Source organism: Salmo salar, chromosome 13, assembly GCF_965601325.2.
Source record: "Salmo salar chromosome 13, fSalSal1, whole genome shotgun sequence".
NCBI lineage: Eukaryota > Metazoa > Chordata > Actinopteri > Salmoniformes > Salmonidae > Salmo > Salmo salar.
The window spans coordinates 103,021,078-103,040,829 of NC_138303.1; the positions used below are offsets into that span (position 1 = coordinate 103,021,078).

At 44.4% G+C, this 19,752-nt stretch overlaps 1 protein-coding gene across 9 annotated transcripts in view; it reads right to left on the minus strand.

Annotated features, from left to right (window-relative positions):
• Positions 1-19,752, minus strand: part of strbp.2 (spermatid perinuclear RNA binding protein) — a 189,584-nt gene that overhangs the window by 61,916 nt on the left and 107,916 nt on the right. For all 9 annotated transcript variants that reach the window (XM_045692186.2, XM_045692188.2, XM_045692191.2 and 6 more), the window contains 2 exons: positions 7,952-8,310; positions 7,567-7,732 (listed from right to left, as the gene is read on the minus strand). In XM_045692186.2, the coding sequence (XP_045548142.1) occupies positions 7,567-7,732; positions 7,952-8,310 (525 nt within the window). The remainder of the gene's footprint in view (positions 1-7,566; positions 7,733-7,951; positions 8,311-19,752) is intronic.

Consider the following 19,752-nt stretch of genomic DNA (forward strand, 5'->3'; position numbering starts at 1 on the left):
AAATGTGATTGATGTAGAGCCTGAAAGCTAGTTCTGGTGTGGAGGCTGAAAGCTAGTTCTGGTGTGGAGGCTGAAAGCTAGTTCTGGTGTGGAGGCTGAAAGCTAGTTCTGGTGTGGAGGCTGAAAGCTAGTTCTGGTGTGGAGGCTGAAAGCTAGTTCTGGTGTGGAGGCTGAAAGCTAGTTCTGATGTGGAGGCTGAAAGCTAGTTCTAGTGTGGAGGCTGAAAGCTAGTTCTGATGTGGAGGCTGAAAGCTAGTTCTGATGTGGAGGCTGAAAGCTCGTTCTGGTGTGGAGGCTGAAAGCTAGTTCTGATGTGGGGGCTGAAAGCTAGTTCTGGTGTGGAGGCTTAAAGCTAGTTCTAGTGTGGAGGCTGAAAGCTAGTTCTGGTGTGGAGGCTGAAAGCTAGTTCTGGTGTGGAGGCTGAAAGCTAGTTCTGGTGTGGAGGCTGAAAGCTAGTTCTGGTATGGAGGCTCAAAGCTAGTTCTGATGTGGAGGCTCAAAGCTAGTTCTGATGTGGAGGCTCAAAGCTAGTTCTGTCGCTATTAATTCCACACACAGAGTTACGATGTGTGTCTCCTTTTTATGCATCTTCCCTAATATACACACAGTTAAGATGTGTGTGCCAGTCCTTTTTATTAATTCACTCCTCATATACGGGAAATAAATTACCAATTACTGGCCCCAGTGATCCGGCTTAAGATCAGATTATGAATTTTAGGGTGTCAGCAGCACTCAGACAGCCACAAACACACACACACACACAAACACACACACACACACACACACACACACACACACACACACACACACACACACACACACACACACACACACACACACACACACACCACACACACACACACACACACACACACACACACACACACACACACACACACGAGTGCACTGCCATAAACACATGCACACACTATCAACAATACATAAAAACAGACACACACAGACACACAAGGATACACAGCCAGTCTTTCTCTAGGCTGTATCCTAGTGTATTCAGTCGTTCTCCCTTTATGCTGTATCCTAGTGTATTCAGTCTCTATTTATGCTGTATCCTAGTGTATTCAGTCTCTCTCTTTATGCTGTATCCTAGTGTATTCAGTCGTTCTCCCTTTATGCTGTATCCTAGTGTATTCAGTCTCTATTTATGCTGTATCCTAGTGTATTCAGTCTCTCTCTTTATGCTGTATCCTAGTGTATTAAGTCTCTCTCTTTATGCTGTATCCTAGTGTATTCAGTCTCTATTTATGCTGTATCCTAGTGTATTCAGTCTCTCTCTTTATGCTGTATCCTAGTGTATTCAGTCTCTCTCTTTATGCTGTATCCTAGTGTATTCAGTCTCTCTATGCTGTATCCTAGTGTATTCAGTCTCTCTCTTTATGCTGCATCCTAGTGTATTCAGTCTTTCTCTATTTATGCTGTATCCTAGTGTATTCAGTCTTTCTCCCTTTATGCTGTATCCTAGTGTATTCAGTCTCTCTCTTTATGCTGCATCCTAGTGTATTCAGTCTTTCTCTATTTATGCTGTATCCTAGTGTATTCAGTCTTTCTTCCTTTATGCTGTATCCTAGTGTATTCAGTCTCTCTCTCTTTATGCTGTATCCTAGTGTATTCAGTGTCTCTTTATGCTGTATCCTAGTGTATTCAGTCGTTTCAGTCTTTCTCTAGGCTGTATCCTAGTGTATTCAGTCTCTCTCTTTATGCTGTATCCTAGTGTATTCAGTCTCTCTCTTTATGCTGTATCCTAGTGTATTCAGTGTCTCTCTAGGCTGTATCCTAGAGTATTCAGTCTCTCTCTTTATGCTGTATCCTAGAGTATTTAGTCTCTCTCTTTATCCTGTATCCTAGTGTATTCAGTCTCTCTCTCTACACTGTATCCTAGTGTATTCAGTCTCTCTCTCTACACTGTATCCTAGTGCAGTCTCTCTCTACACTGTATCCTAGTGTATTCAGTCTCTCTCGCTACACTGTATCCTAGTGTATTCAGTCTCTCTCTCTACACTGTATCCTAGTGCAGTCTCTCTCTACACTGTATCCTAGTGTATTCAGTCTCTCTCTCTACACTGTATCCTAGTGTATTCAGTCTCTCTCTCTACACTGTATCCTAGTGTATTCAGTCTCTCTCTCTACACTGTATCCTAGTGTATTCAGTCTCTCTCTCTACACTGTATCCTAGTGTATTCAGTCTCTCTCTCTACACTGTATCCTAGTGTATTCAGTCTCTCTCTCTACACTGTATCCTAGTGTATTCAGTCTCTCTCTCTACACTGTATCCTAGTGTATTCAGTCTCTCTCTCTACACTGTATCCTAGTGTATTCAGTCTCTCTCTCTACACTGTATCCTAGTGCAGTCTCTCTCTACACTGTATCCTAGTGTATTCAGTCTCTCTCTCTACACTGTATCCTAGTGGAGGCTGACATGGTGGGGTTGTTTAACCGTGCAGCGAACCACACAGGACCAATCTGCATTCCATGAAACTGTGATCTAAAGCACTGGGATCTCGGGGCACTGTCCTGAGACACAGGATTCCCATGCATGACACTGTCCTGAGACACAGGATTACCATGCATGACACTGTCCTGAGACACAGGATTCCCATGCATGACACTGTCCTGAGACACAGGATTCCCATGCATGACACTGTCCTGAGACACAGGATTCCCATGCATGACACTGTCCTGAGACACAGGATTACCATGCATGACACTGTCCTGAGACACAGGATTACCATGCATGACACTGTCCTGAGACACAGGATTACCATGCATGACACTGTCCTGAGACACAGGATTACCATGCATGACACTGTCCTGAGACACAGGATTACCATGCATGACACTGTCCTGAGACACAGGATTACCATGCATGACACTGTCCTGAGACACAGGATTACCATGCATGACACTGTCCTGAGACACAGGATTACCATGCATGACACTGTCCTGAGACACAGGACCAGCATGCATGACACTGCCTCTTTACCCCGCCTGGGACTGCCTGCCTGCCTCTCTGACTGGTCAGTTAACATGGAAGGGGCCAGCCAGGGAAGAGGACAGGGGGCAATGAGAGAGGGGGAGAGTGGAGATTGGAAGGGGTTGAAGTAATAGGACAGAACCATGTAAATGTCCCACAAGTTTAACACAACATCCCACTGACACATGGGACAACATGCCCTGATATGGCTATGGATAAAAATATACTGAATACTGTGTATACGAGGCCGTATGCGTCACGTTACAAGATCGTAGGAGGATGTCGGCATACACTACTATACAGTAGAGCTGCATGCTCATGAGAAGCAGGTATGATTGGAATTATGAAGTGCAGTTCCTATAATACAGTTCCTATAAGACAATTCCTATAAGACAAAGCCTAAAAGAAAGTTCCTATAAGAGTTCCTAAACCAATTTGTAAGTCGCTCTGGATAAGAGCGTCTGCTAAATGACGTAAATGTAAACTCAGCAAAAAAATAAACGTCCTCTCACTGTCAACTGCGTTTATTTTCAGCAAACTTAACATGTGTAAATATTTGTATGAACATAACAAGATTCAACAACTGAGACATAAACTGAACAAGTTCCACAAAAGTAACAGTCAGTATCTGGTGTGGCCACCAGCTGCATTAACCTCTCTAGGATAGGGGGCAGTATTTTCACGGCCGGATGAAAAACGTACCCAAATTAAACGGCCTACTACTCGGGCCCAGGAACTAGAATATGCATATTATTAGTAGATTTGGATAGAAAACACTCTGAAGTTTTTCAAGACATTGGAATCGTCCGGTTGGAATATTATTGAAGTTCTATGTTAAAAAGGCCCTAAAGATCGATGCTATACAACGTTTGACATGTTTCAACGAACGTAAATACAACTTTTTTTTAACTTTTCGTCGTTACATTTTGGGCGCGCTTCCTACATTTGGAGTAGCTTACTGAACGGGCAAACAACAAGGAGGTATTTGGACATAAATTATGGACTTTATCGAACAAAACAACATTTATTGTGGACCTGGGATTCCTGGACGTGCCTTCTGATGAAGATCATCAAAGGTAAGTGAATATTTACAACGCTATTTATGATTTTAGATGACTCCAAAATGGCGGGTATCTGTATTGCCTAGTGTAAGTTTCTGAACGCCGTACTCAGATTATTGCAAAGTGTGCTTTCCCCGTGAAGCTTTTTTGAAATCTGTCACAGCGGTTGCATAAAGGAGATGGTTATCTACAATTCTTTGAATAACAGTTGAATATTTTATCAATGTTTATGATGAGTATTTTCGTAAATTGTTGTGCTGATTCACCGGTAGTATTGGAGGCAAAATATTTTCTGAACATCACGCGCCAATGTAAAATGCTGTTTTTGGATATAAATATGAACTTTATCGAACAAAACATTGAGTCCTAGGAGTGTCATCTGATGAAGATCGTCAAAGGTTAGTGCTTAATTTTAGCTGAATTTCTGGTATTTGTGACCCCTCTCCTGCTTGGAAAATGGCTGTGTGGTTTTTCTTGTGTTGTACCTGTCCTAACATAATCTAACTTTATGCTTTCGCCGTAAAGCCTTTTTGAAATCGGACAATGTGGTTACATTAAGGAGAACTTCAAATGGTGTAAAATAGTCGTATGTTTGAGAACTTTGAATTATGACATTTTGTTGATTTGAATTTGGCGCCCTGATTTTTCACTGGCTGTTGAATAGTGTGAACCGTGGGTGGGACGCTAGCGTCCCACCTGCCCAAGAGAGGTTAAGTACTGCAGTGCATCTCTTCCTCATGGACTGCACCAAATTTGCCAGTTCTTGCTGTGAGATGTTCCCCACCCCCCAGGCCCTGCGTTCCCGACCGGGGGGATGGCCCGCCCCCCCCCGTCCAACAGTTCCCAGACGTGCTCAATGGGATTGAGATCCGGGCTCTTCGCTGGCCAAGGCAGAACACTGACATTCATGTCTTGCGGGAAATCACGCACAGAACGAGCAGTATGGCTGGTGGCATTGTCATGCTGGAGGGTCATGTCAGGATGAGCCTGCAGGAAGGGTACCACATGAGGGAGGAGGATGTCTTCCCTGTAACGCACAGCGTTGAAATTGCCTGCAATGACAACAAGCTCAGTCCGATGATGCTGTGACACACCGCCCCAGACCATGATGGACCCTCCACCTCCAAATCGCTCCCGCTCCAGAGTACAGGCCTCGGTGTAACGCTCATTCCTTCGACGATAAACGCAAATCTAACCATCACCCCTGGTGAGACAAAACCACAACACTTTTTGCCAGTCCTGTCTGGTCCAGCGACGGTGGGTTTGTGCCCATAGGTGACGTTGTTGCCGGTGATGTCTGGTGAGGACCGGTGAGGACCTACCTTACAACAGGCCTACAAGCCCTCAGTCCAGCCTCTCTCAGCCTATTGCGGACAGTCTGAGCACTGATGGAGGGATTGTGCGTTCCTGGTGCAACTCGGGCAGGTGTTGTTGCCATCCTGTACCTGTCCCGCAGGTGTGATGTTCAGGTGTACCGATCCTGTGCAGGTGTTGTTACACGTGGTCTGCCACTGCGAGGACGATCAACTGTCCGTCCTGTCTCCCTGCAGCGCTGTCTTAGGTGTCTCACAGTACGGACATTGCAATTTATTGCCATGGCCACATCTGCAGTCCTCATGCCTCCTTGCAGCATGCCTAAGGCACGTTCACGCAGATGAGCATGGACCCTGGGCATCTTTCTTTTGGTGTTTTTCAGAGTCAGTAGAAAGGCCTCTTTAGTGTCCTAAGTTTTCACAACTATGACCTTAATTGCCTACCGTCTGTAAGCTGTTCCACAGGTGCATGTTCATCAATTGTTTATGGTTCATTGAACACGCATGGGAAACAGTGTTAACACCCTTCACAATGAAGATCTGTGAAGTTATTTGGATTTTTATGAATTATCTTTGAAAGACAGGGTCCTGAAAAAGGGACGTTTCTTTTTTTGTTGAATTTACAAGACAGTTCCAATAATTTTATTTATTATTATTTTTAATTTCACCTTTATTTAACCAGGTAGGCTAGTTGAGAACAAGTTCTCATTTACAACTACGACCTGGCCAAGATAAAGCAAAGCAGTGCGACAAAAACAACAACACAGAGTTACAACATGGGATAAACAAATATACAGTCAATAACACAATAGAACATCTGTACACAGTGTGTGCAAATTAAGGTAAGGCAATAAATAGGCCATAGTGGCAAAGTAATTACAATTTAGCAATTAACACTGGAGTGATAGATGTGCAGATGAGGATGTGCAAGTAGAAATACTGGGGTGCAAAAGAGCAGGGGGAAAGAAAAATATGGGGATGAGGTAGGTAGTTGGTTGGATGGGTTATTTACAGATGGGCTGTGTACAGCTGCAGTGATCGGTAAGCTGCTCTGACAGCCGATGCTTGAAGTTAGTGAGGGAGATATATGTCTCCAACTTCAGTGATTTTTGCAATTCGTTCCGGTCATTGGCAGCAGAGAACTGGAAAGAAAGGCGGCCAAAGCAGGTGTTGGCTTTGGGGGTGACCAGTGAAATATACCTGCTGGAGCGCATGCTACGGGTGGGTGTTGCTATGGTGACCAGTGTGCTGAGATAAGGCGGAGCTTTACCTAGCAAAGACTTATAGATGGCCTGGAACCAGTGCGTTTGGCGGCGAATATGTAACAAGGATCAGCAAACGAGAGCATACAGGTAGCAGTGGTGGGTAGTGTATGGGGCGTTGGTGACAAAACGGATGGCACTGTGATAGACTGCATCCAATTTGCTGAGTAGAGTGTTGGGAGGCTATTTTGTAAATGACATCGCCGAAGTCAAGGATCGGCAGGATAGTCAGTTTTACGAGGGTAAGTTTGGCAGCATGAGAGGAGGCTTTGTTGCGAAATAGGAAGCCAATTCTAGATTTAACTTTGAATTGGAGATGTTTAATGTGAGTCTGGCAGGAGAGTTTACAGTCTAGCCAAACACCTAGGTATTTATAGTTGTCCACATATTCTAAGTCAGAACCGTCCAGAGTAGTGATGCTAGGCGGGCTGGCGGGTGCGGGCAGCGATCGGTTGAAGAGTATGCATTTAGTTTTACTAGTGTTTAAAAGCAGTTGGAGGCCACGGAAGGAGTGTTGTATGGCATCGAAGCTCGTTTGGAGGTTTGTTAACACAGTGTCCAAAGAAGGGCCAGATGTATAGAGTATTATGTCGTCTGCGTAGAGGTAGATCAAGGAATCACCCGCAGCAAGAGCGACATCATTGATATATACAGGGAAAAGAGTCGGCCCGAGAATTGAACCCTGTGGATGGATGATGGTGTGATAAGGAGGACTGACTGACTTCTTACAGGATGTTGGGCCAGTATTTACTACATTACAAAAGTCCATCTACCTTTTGCACACAGGTGTTGAGTGTTTCTTACCAACAGAAGGAGAATACATGAGCCAAATATGCCACAGTGTGTGTGTGTGTGTGTGTGTGTGTGTGTGTGTGTGTGTGTGTGTGTGTGTGTGTGTGTGTGTGTGTGTGTGTGTGTGTGTGTGTGTCACTCTCTCTTACCTGTATCTGCAGCGGCAGGTTATCACAGACAGTACACAACAGTGTCTCTGTAGGTTTCTCTCTACACATCAGCACCAGCTCCAGGTCCATGTCCTGTTTGATGAGCAGACCTTTAGCCACCAGGCCGATCCTCATCACGCCACACAGAACGCCTCCACTGGGCTCACTGAGGAAAACAGACAGATAGCCGGGTTACACTCTAAACATTTAAACCACCTATCAGACCTAGGTCAATTATTTAAACCAAGGTCATCCCAAAAACCTCATAAAATCAACAAGATCATAAAATATGTCAGGACCTGAAGACCAAAAATGTTAGTCTAACCAGCAGTCACCAGACAGCCCCCTATATCCCAGCATGCATCGGTTAGAACCAGATGCCCACCTGCTGCCGCCGTCTGTGGAGTCATCTGGGCTGGATCTGGGACTAACATTGGGGTCGTCGTTAGGGTTAAGGTCATGGTCACCTCTACTATCCTTTGGCACCAGGCTGTCTGTGGGGTTGGGCTGACCGACTGCTGCGTCGGACTGACCGTCTGTCTGGCCGGTTGCTGCGTCTGTCTGGCTGTTGCTCTGCACTGACTGAACGTTGCTCTGGTCTATCCAATCAGAGACGTGTTTGAGGGCACCCTCCACGGTGGACACCAGGGTCTGGACCGCCTCCAGCTCAGACGATGATGGGTAGATGGAGGAGTGCTTGGCCATGATGTGACGGTCATCATTACCAAACGAACGGAAGGACCTCTGTGGGGGAGGGGGAGAGTAAAGAACACAATGAACTCACACACAAAAATAACACAATAAAAGTCTAAGGCACATTCTCCCATACACACAATCTCGCAAACACACTGACAACACACTCCTGACAACGCACCTCCTGACAACGCACCTCCTGACAACGCACCTCCTGACAACGCACCTCCTGACAACGCACCTCCTGACAACGCACCTCCTGACAACGCACCACCTGACAACGCACCACCTGACAACGCACCACCTGACAACGCACCTCCTGACAACGCACCTCCTGACAACGCACCACCGTCAGAGCAGAAACCAAGCCATGAGGTCGAAGGAATTGTCTGTAGAGCTCCGAGACAGGTTTGTGTCGAGGCACAGATCTAGGGAAGGGTACCAAAACATTTCTGCAGCATTGAAGGTTCCCAAGAACACAGTGGCCTCCATCATTCTTAACCTGTTATGGATAGGGGGCAGTATTTTCACAGCCGGATAAAAAACGTACCCGATTTAATCTGATTATTACTCCTGCCCAGAAACTAGAATATACATATAATTATTAGCTTTGGATAGAAAACACTCCAAAGTTTCTAAAACTGTTTGAATGGTGTCTGAGTATAACAGAACTCATATGGCAGGCAAAAACCTGAGAAGATTCCATGCAGGAAGTGCCCTGTCTGACAATTTGTTGTCCTTCTGTTACATCTCTAACGAAATTACAGCATCTGTGCTGTAACGTGACACTTTCTAAGGCTTCCATTGGCTCTCTAAAGCCACCAGAAAGTGGAATGGGGTGTCTGCTGTCTCTGGGCAAAGTATAGGAGCAGAGTTTGTAAGTGGTCAGCCTGGGGACAGTGAGACTGGAGATGCGCGGTCACGAGAACTCGCCATGTTTTTCTTTCTCTCTTTGAATGAATACATCGTTGCCCGGTTGGAATATTATTGGTATTTTACGAGAAAAATAGCATAAAAAATGATTTTAAACAGCGTTTGACATGCTTCTAAGTACGGTAATGGAATATTTTGAATTTTTTTGTCACGAAATGAGCTCGCGCATTACCCTTCGGATAGTGACCTGAATGCGCGAACAAAACGGAGGTATTTGGATATAACTATGGATTATTTGGAACCAAAACAACATTTGTTGTTGAAGTAGAAGTCCTGGGAGTGCATTCTGATGAAGAACACCAAAAGTAATCCAATTTTTCTAATAGTAATTCTGAGTTCAGGTGACCCCGAAGTTGGCGGATGTCAAAATAGCTAGCCGTGATGGCCGAGCTATGTACTCAGAATAATGCAAAATGTGCTTTCGCCGAAAAGCTATTTTAAAATCGGACACCGCGATTGCATAAAGGAATTCTGTATCTATAATTCTTAAAATAATTGTTATGTATTTTGTCAATGTTTATCATGAGTAATTTAGTAAATTCACCGGACGTTTTCGGTGGGTATGCTAGTTCTGAACATCACATGCTAATGTAAAAAGCTGTTTTTTTATATAAATATGAACTTGATTGAACAAAACATGCATGTATTGTATAACATAATGTCCTAGGAGTGTCATCTGATGAAGATCATCAAAGGTTAGTGCTGCATTTAGCTGTGGTTTGGGTTTATGTGACATATATGCTTGCTTGAAAAATGGCTGTGTGGTTATTTGTGCCTATGTACTCTCCTAACATAATCTAATGTTTTGCTTTCGCTGTAAAGCCTTTTTGAAATCGGACAATGTGGTTAGATTAACGAGAGTCTTATCTTTAAAATGGTGTAAAATAGTTGATTGTTTGAGAAAATTGAATTGTGGTATTTTAGTTGGTTTTGTATTTCGCGCCGTGCGATGCCATTGGCTGTTGGCTATGGGTTCCGCAGGCGGAACGGGGTTCCGCTAGCGGAACGTCTGTCCTCAACAGATTAACTAGGCAAGTCAGTTAAGAACACATTCTTATTTTCAATGACGGCCTAGGAACGGTGGGTTAACTGCCTTGTTTAGGGGCAGAACGACAGGTTTTTACCTTGTCAGCTCGGGGATTCAATCTTGCAACCTTACGGTTAACTAGTCCAACGCTCTAACCACCTGCTTTACATTGCACTCCACGAGGAGCCTGCCTGTTACGCGAATGCAGTAAGAAGCCAAGGTAAGTTGCTAGCTAGCATTAAACTTATCTTATAAAAAATCAATCATAATCACTAGTTAACTACACATGGTTGATGATATTACTAGTTTATCTAGCCTGTCCTGCGTTGTATATAATCGCTTAGGTACACGTTGCTCCAACGTGTACCTAACCATAAACATCAATGCCTTTCTTAAAATCAATACACAAGTATATATTTTTAAACCTGCATATTTAGTTAATATTGCCTGCTAACATGAATTTATTTTAACTAGGGAAAATGTGTCACTTCTCTTGCAACAGAGTCAGGGTATATGCAGCAGTTTGGGCCGCCTGGCTCGTTGCGAACTGTGAAGACTATTTCTTCCTAACAAAGACAGCAGACTTCGCCAAACGGGGGATGATTTAACAAAAGCGCATTTGCGAAAAAAGCACAATCGTTGCACGACTGTACCTAACCATAAACATCAATGCCTTTCTTAAAATCAATTCACAGAAGTATATATTTTTTAAACCTGCATATTTAGCTAAAAGAAATTCAGGTTAGCAGGCAATATTAACCAGGTGAAATTGTGTCACTTCTCTTGCGTTCATTGCACAGTTTGGGCCGCCTGGCTCGTTGCGAACTAATTTGCCAGAATTTTCCGTAATTATGACACTACAATGAAGGTTGTGCAATGTAACAGGAATATTTAGACTTAGGGATGCCACCCGTTAGATAAAATACGGAACGGTTCCGTATTTCACTGAAATAATTTTTTTTCTTTTCGAGATGATAGTTTCCGGATTCGACCATATTAATGACCTAAGGCTCGTTTTTGTGTGTTTATTATATTATAATTAAGTCTATGATTTGATAGAGCAGTCTGACTGAGCGGTGGTAGGCAGCAGCAGGCTCGTAAGCATTCATTCAAACAGCACTTTCGTGCGTTTTGCCAGCAGCTCTTCGCTGTGCTTCAAGCATTGCGCTGTTTATGACTTCAAGCCTATCAACTCCAAGATTAGGCTGGTGTAACCGATGTGAAATGGCTAGCTAGTTAGCGGGTGCGCGCTAATAGCGTTTCAAACGTCACTCGCTCTGAGACTTGGAGAAGTTGTTCCCCTTGCTCTGCATGGGTAACAATGCTTCGAGGGTGGCTGTTGTCGATGTGTTCCTGGTTCGAGCCCAGGTAGGAGCGAGGAGAGGGACGGAAGCTATACTGTTACACTGGCAATACTAAAGTGCCTATAAGAACATCCAATAGTCAAAAGGTATATGAAATACAAATCGTATAGAGAGAAATAGTCCTATACTTCCTATAATAACTACAACCTAAAACTTCTTACCTGGGAATATTGAAGACTCATGTTAAAAGGAACCACCAGCTTTCATATGTTCTCATGTTCTGAGCAAGGAACTTAAACGTTAGCTTTTTTACATGGCACATATTGCACTAACTTTCTTCTCCCACACTTTGTTTTTGCATTATTTAAACCAAATTGAACATGTTTCATTATTTATTTGAGGCTAAATTGATTTTATTGATGTATTATATTAAGTTAAAATAATTGTTCATTCAGTATTGTTGTAATTGTCATTATTACAAATAAATAAAAATAAAAATCGGTATCGTGTTTTTGGTCCTCCAATAAATCGGCATCGGGGTTTTTTCCGGGCCCTCCAATAATCGGTATCGGCGGTGAAAAATCATAATCGGTCGACCTCTACATGAGAGCATCAGCTGTTCTGGACGACTGTGTGATCACGCTCTCCGTAGCAGACGTGAGTAAGACCTTTAAACAGGTCAACATACACAAGGCTGCGGGGCCAGACGGATTACCAGGACGTGTGCTCCGGGCATGTGCTGACCAACTGGCAGGTGTCTTCACTGACACTTTCAACATGTCCCTGATTGAGTCTGTAATACCAACATGTTTCAAGCAGACCACCATAGTCCCTGTGTCCAAGAACACAAAGGCAACCTGCCTAAATGACTACAGACCCGTAGCACTCACGTCCATAGCCATGAAGTGCTTTGAAAGGTTGGTAATGGCTCACATCAACACCATTATTCCAGAAACCCTAGACCCACTCCAATTTGCATACCGCCCAAACAGATCCACAGATGATGCAATCTCAATAGCACTCCACACTACTCTTTCCCACCAGGACAAAAGGAACACTTATGTGAGAATGCTATTCATTGACTACAGCTCAGCGTTCAACACCATAGTGCCCTCAAAGCTCATCACTAAGCTAAGGACCCTGGGACTAAACATCTTCCTCTGCAACTGTATCCTGGACTTCCTGACAGGCCATCCCCAGGTGGTGAGGGTAGGTAGCAACACATCTGCCACGCTGATCCTCAACACTGGAGCTCACCAGGGGTGCGTGCTCAGCCCACTCCTGTACTCCCTGTTAACCCACGACTGCATGGCCAGGCACGACTCCAACACCATCACTAAGTTTGCAGACGACACAACAGTGGTAGGCCTGATCACTGACAACGACGAGACAGCCTATAGGGAGGAGGTCAGAGACCTGGCTGGGTGGTGCCAGAATAACAACATATCCCTCAACGTAACCAAGACTAAGGAGATGATTGTGGACTACAGGAAAAGGAGGACCGAGCACGCCTCCATTTTCATAGATGGGGCTGTAATGGAGCAGGTTGAGAGCTTCAAGTTCCTTGGTGTCCACATCAACAGCAAACTAGAATGGTCCAAACACACCAAGACAGTCGTGAAGAGGGCACGACAAAGCCTATTCCCCCTCAGTAAACTAAAAAGATTTGGCATGGGTCCTGAGATCCTCAAAAGGTTCTACAGCTGCAACATCGAGAGCATCCTGACTGGTTGCATCACTGCCTGGTACGGCAATTGCTTGGCCTCCGACCGCAAGGCACTACAGAGGGTAGTGTGTACGGCCCAGTACATCACTGGGGCTAAGCTGCCTGCCATCCAGGACCTCTACACCAGGCGGTGTCAGAGGAAGTCCCTAAAAATTGTCAAAGACCCCAGCCACCCCAGTCATAGACTGTTCTCTCTACTACTGCATGGCAAGCGGTACCAGAGTGCCAAGTCTAGGACAAAAAGGCTTTTCAACAGTTTTTACCCCCAAGCCATAAGACTCCTGAACAGGTAATCAAATGGCTACCCGAACTATTTGCATTGTGTGCCCCCCTCAACCCCTCTTTTTACGCTGCTGCTACTCTCTGTACATACGACCTCAATTGGGCCGACCAACCAGTGCTCCCGCACATTGGCTAACCGGGCTATCTGCATTGTGTCCCACCACCCTCCACCCACCAACCCCTCTTTTACGCTACTGCTACTCTCTGTTCATCATATATGCATAGTCACTTTAACCATATCTACATGTACATACCACTCAATCAGCCTGACTAACCGGTGTCTGTATGTAGCCTCGCTACTTTTATAGCCTCGCTACTGTATATAGCATGTCTTTTTACTGTTGTTTTATTTCTTTACTTACCTAATGTTCACCTAACACTTTTTTTGCACTATTGGTTAGAGCCTGTAAGTAAGCATTTCACTGTAAGGTCTACACCTGCTGTATTCGGCATCCGTGACAAATAAACGTTGATTTCATTTCATTTCAAAATAGCTGTGCAGCGACGCTCCCCATCCAACTTGAGAGAGATTGAGTGGATCTGCAAAGAATGCGAGAAACTCTCCAAGTACAGGTGTGCCAAGCTTGTAGCGTCATACCCAAGAAGACTCGAGGCTGTAATCGCTGCCAAAGGTGCTTCAACAAAGTACTGAGTAAAGGGTCTGAATACTTATTTAAATGTGATATTTCTGTTTTTATTTTTTATAAATTTGCTAAACAAATCTATTTTAGAATAAGGCTGTAACGTATTGAAATGTGAAAAAAGTCAAAGAGTCTGAATCCTTTCCGAATGCAATGTATGTACAGGCAAACCACAGACGACCACTTTCACAGCTATCAGTCAGTCTGTTGCTTAGGACATGAGCTGTAGCGCAACCACAGTGTGGGACGGTGTACCTGTAATTACTAACATTTATTTGACTACTGTATTTAATAATTGTGAGATGAAATGGAGGTGTGTACTGTGTCTGTGTTTTTGTGTTTACACAGTGGACTCTGCGAAGCGAGTATGTTGTTGTGTGTGTGTGTGTATGTGTATGCGTTCCAACTGCCAAGAGTGTTGTATTTACCTTTGCTCTATGCTTGCTTTTACACCAAACCAATTACACCGGACATTTACCGCTCCACTGCGGCTGAAGCCAGTCAGCCACATTACATAAACACATTAGACAGTGTAATACATGTGGAGCTGTGCTGTGTAGTGAATGTGCAGCACTGCCCTCCAATAATAATATCTTCAGTCCAGCCACTTACTGGTCTGGTAGCACGCTAACCACTTACTGGTCTGTTAGCACGCTAACCACTTACTGGTCTGTTAGCACGCTAACCACTTACTGGTCTGTTAGCACGCTAACCACTTACTGGTCTGTTAGCACGCTAACCACTTACTGGTCTGTTAGCACGCAAAGCCCTGTTCCCACACACATACAGACACACACCCTCACTATTCCCCCATAAACTGGCTGACCAGGTGTCAAGGTCAAGAGATTGTGTGCGGTTAGGAATGTGACAAATGGAATATTTTGATTAATGTTTAAACAGCCATTTTTTTCTGTTAAAATGACAACAAAAAATCTGAAAATTCCACGTCAATGCAGAACAATGGTCCTATTATGTATGTATGACCGCAGTCATATACCCTTGAAAGCGCCTCGGCTACGGCATGTGTGTCTGTCTGGAAGGATACACTACGGCTTTTAAATGCCGACACAAAACCTTCTCTGGAGATAACTTCGAAGCGCAACTAAACGGGCATTTTACTTGTCTGTAAAGGAATGCCGCTTCTACAGCGGGACAACGTCCATCAATAGGCGACCAGAACTGTCAATCAAATAATCTAAAGACCACTTTCTCCTAAAAAAGTACTTTAAAGTTTGTTAAATACCGTGACTTACGAAGACGTTTACTAGAAAGAAAACATCTTCTGCCAGGAATCGACTCCTAAGATTCAGGATTTTTGAAGTACTTCCGAGAACAAACACTTGCATCTTTCATAACGAGCAAGCGAAGGACGGAGAGAGAGGGAAGGGACACAGTAGAAGGCAGGTCGGCCACCAGGCAGACGTATTTCGCAATTTTTGGCGTGCAATGTCTCGCAACTTCTGTAAAACAGGGCCTATCATCAATGAATAGACTAGAAAAGCAAAAACATCAGTGCCATTAATAGGCTAGGATATTCTACATGCAATAGACCGAAGACTGAACACACTCTCGCATCATTAGCTAAGAGAAAGAGCAGGCAGGCCAGCTGCACTGTGATTTTAATATTGTGAAGAAAAAATATATGTTTTTAAATATAGGGATTTTCTTAACGTTAAGGACCCTAACTTCATTTTAACGTTTTGTATACAATAACTAGTGTGTAGTGAGAGCAGAGAGAGAGAGAGAGAGAGTTGCTCTCTAGGGAACAATGCACATACTGTTCAGTGATGTGTGTGTACCATTCCCATTGTGAGTGTAAAGTGTAGAGGTATGTATCGTGTGTGAGGAATGTTTGTGTGTGTGTGCCATGTGGAGTGTTTCGCACACTTGTGCGTGTGTGTCACATGGCCATAGAGAGTATTGGGTGAACAGTGTGTGATGAATGTATCCAGGGTCGTGGAAGGGCAGGCCAGCAGAGTGACATGGAGGAGAGAGGAGAGGGATAGGACCAGCCCCGGGCAGATTGCATTAAAAATTCAGCCTGTGATTTATCAGCACAACGCTTGGTAGCTCCTGCAGAAAAGATGGCCCCGTTTTATTGTGGTTTTAACAACCTTTCGAATTACCACACACACACATGCGCAGGGAAGGCACACGCACACAGAATGCACACACACGGAAAGCCGGATCCTTTTCCCAATTACTTAGTCTCAGCGAGTGGGGTCAGTCAACCACTATAAATCTGGTATAGAGAGAGACAATGAGAGATCCAGTATACTGTATACACACACACACACACACACACACACACACACACACACACACACACACACACACACACACACACACACACACACACACACACACACACACACACACACACACACACACACACACACACACACACACACACACACACACACACACACACACACACACACACACACAATCAGTAAGTCCTAGCTCTGTTTGAGGTCCTGACAGCAACTGCCATTTTACACACTTCTACCATAAACACTACAATACCCAGTGTGCATTGTTAAGCGCATACCTAATGATAATATTCCATGTTCCAGAACTACAATACAAAACTAGGATCGATTTTGATATTTTAAATCATAATGAATAACAGGCGGGACCTAATCCTAGATCAGCACATTTAGATGCTTCTGGAATATGAGCCCAGGTAACTTAACTAATGATATTCATTTTGTCCTGGCCAGAGCAGAGCTGAGGAGGAACTGAGGAGTATAACAATTGACTTCCCTGAGAAGTCAATAGAGATATAGATGCTAGACGGATTGTGTCTGTCTGTCTGTCTGTCTGTCTGTCTGTCTGTCTGTCTGTCTGTCTGTCTGTCTGTCTGTCTGTCTGTCTGTCTGTCTGTCTGTCTGTCTGTCTGTGTCTGTCTGTCTGTGTCTGTCTGTCTGTGTCTGTCTGTCTGTGTCTGTCTGTCTACACACAAATGATAAAATCGAATTAAAAAACAATAAAGAAGCAGGGCTCTGTAGTGTGCTGTGGTGTGGTATGGTGTGCTGTGGTGTGGTATGGTGTGGTGTGGTGTAGTATGGTGTGGTATGTGGTGTGGTGTAGTGTGGCGTGGCGTGCTGTGGTGTGATATGTGGTGTGCTGTGGCGTGGCGTGGTGTGGTGTGGTGTGCTGTGGTGTGGTATGGTGTGGTATGGTGTGGTGTGGTATGTGCTGTGCTGTGGTATGTTGTGCTGTGCTTTGGTGTGGTGTGGTATGGTCTGGTATGTGGTGTGCTGTGGTGTGGTGTAGTGTGGCGTGCTGCGGTATGTGGTGTGCTGTGGTGTGGTGTGGTATGTGGTGTGCTGTGGTGTGGTATGTGGTGTGCTGTGGTGTGGTATGTGGTGTGGTGTGGTGTGGTGTGGCGTGGTGTGCTGTGGTATGTGGTGTGGTATGTGGTGTGCTGTGGTGTGGTATGTGGTGTGGTGTGGTGTGGCGTGGTGTGGTATGTGGTGTGGTGTGCTGTGGTGTGGCGTGGTGTGCTGTGGTGTGGTATGTGGTGTGCTGTGGTGTGCTGTGGTGTGATATGGTGTGGTGTGGTGTAGTGTGGCGTGGTGTGCTGTGGTATGTGGTGTGCTGTGGTGTGCTGTGGTGTGGTATGGTGTAGTGTGGTGTAGTGTGGCGTGGTGTGCTGTGGTATGTGGTGTGCTGTGGTGTGCTGTGGTGTGGTATGGTGTGGTGTGGTATAGTGTGGTGTGCTGTGGTGTGGTATGTGGTGTGGTGTGGTGTGGCGTGGTGTGGTATGTGGTGTGGTGTGCTGTGGTGTGGCGTGGTGTGCTGTGGTGTGGTATGTGGTGTGCTGTGGTGTGCTGTGGTGTGATATGGTGTGGTGTGGTGTAGTGTGGCGTGGTGTGCTGTGGTATGTGGTGTGCTGTGGTGTGCTGTGGTGTGGTATGGTGTAGTGTGGTGTAGTGTGGCGTGGTGTGCTGTGGTGTGCTGTGGTGTGCTGTGGTGTGGTATGGTGTGGTGTGGTATAGTGTGGCGTGGTGTGCTGTGGTGTGGTATGTGGTGTGCTGTGGTGTGGTATGTGGTGTGCTGTGGTGTCGTGTGCTGTGGTGTGGAGTATGTGCTGTGCTGTGGTATGTGGTAGGCTTTGGCGGTATACAGTATATACCGAATACCAGGGTATTTGGAAAAAGCCACGGGATGGTTTTTCAATACCATTGAAACTATTTCTTTTTAAAATAATTTTTTATAAATTTCAATATTTGTAGCTACTTTTCAAGTAAATACCTGCAGTCAACTTGTGCAATATGTTAGGAGATAAAGAACATTGCGTTCTTCATTTCACCTGTCACATTAATATGTAGCATATGGTAGTCCCCAGTCACGTGGTGTTTGTTTACAAGCACACAACAATGAAAGACCAGAGCCTTGTAGTCATGCAGCATGCGCCAGGTGATCTAAGTATGGTATGGAATTCACAACTAAATGTTTGCCAGCTAGATATCTTATAACTATTAACTTAACTGTCTAAAATCTGCTAAATGCTCTGCAGTTGTGCATTTGGTTTGCTAATTTAGTAGCTAGTTCGCTTTCTAGCAAAGTGGTTAGCTTCTTCCAAAATCAAGCATTTGCGAGGTAACAGCAGAGAATCCTTTCCTGGATCAAAAGCCTTGCTGCCTAATATTAGTTTTGTGCGTGCAGAAAATGTGAGTAGTTACTTTTATACTTATATAGTTTAGGTCAATAACTGCACAAAATGTTCGCAATGCACTCGTTAGCATTTAGTTAGCATTCTCTATGAGGACTCCTTCGTACATATTAGCATTTTGTTAGCATTCTGGTTAATGACGTGTTTTGGGCTTTGAATATTAGTACTTTTAAAATAAATACCTGCAGTCAACTTGTGCACTAGGTAATAGATAAAGCAGATCGTGTTCATCATTTTGCCTGTTAGATAATTTGCCTGTTATGAAGCTTACCGGTACTATGAAGCTTTTTCATTATGAAGCTTACCGGTAGTATGAAGCTTTCCGGTACTATGAAGCTTTTTCATTCTGAAGCTTACCGGTACTATGAAGCTTTTTCATTCTGAAGCTTACCGGTACTATGAAGCTTTTTCATTCTGAAGCTTACCGGTACTATGAAGCTTTTTCATTATGAAGCTTACCGGTAGTATGAAGCTTTCCGGTACTATGAAGCTTTTTCATTATGAAGCTTACCGGTTGTATGAAGCTTTCCGGTACTATGAAGCTTTTTCATTATGAAGCTTACCGGTAGTATGAAGCTTTCCGGTACTATGAAGCTTTTTCATTATGAAGCTTTTTTAATTAGAATTTTTTATTTAACTAGGCAAGTCAGTTGAGAACAAATTCTTATTTTCAATGACGGCCTAGGAACAGTGGGTTAACTGCCTGTTCAGGGGCAGAACGACAGATTTTTTACCTTGTCAGCTCGGGGATTCGATCTAGCAACCTTTCAGTTACTGGCCCAACTGGCAACTAGGCTACCTGCTGCCCCAAAACCGGTACTAGTTTCCCAAAACAGCGGTTTGAAAGAAGCAACAAAGAACAAAATGGGAGCTTCGTGAGGTGAGTCATCTACGCAGCG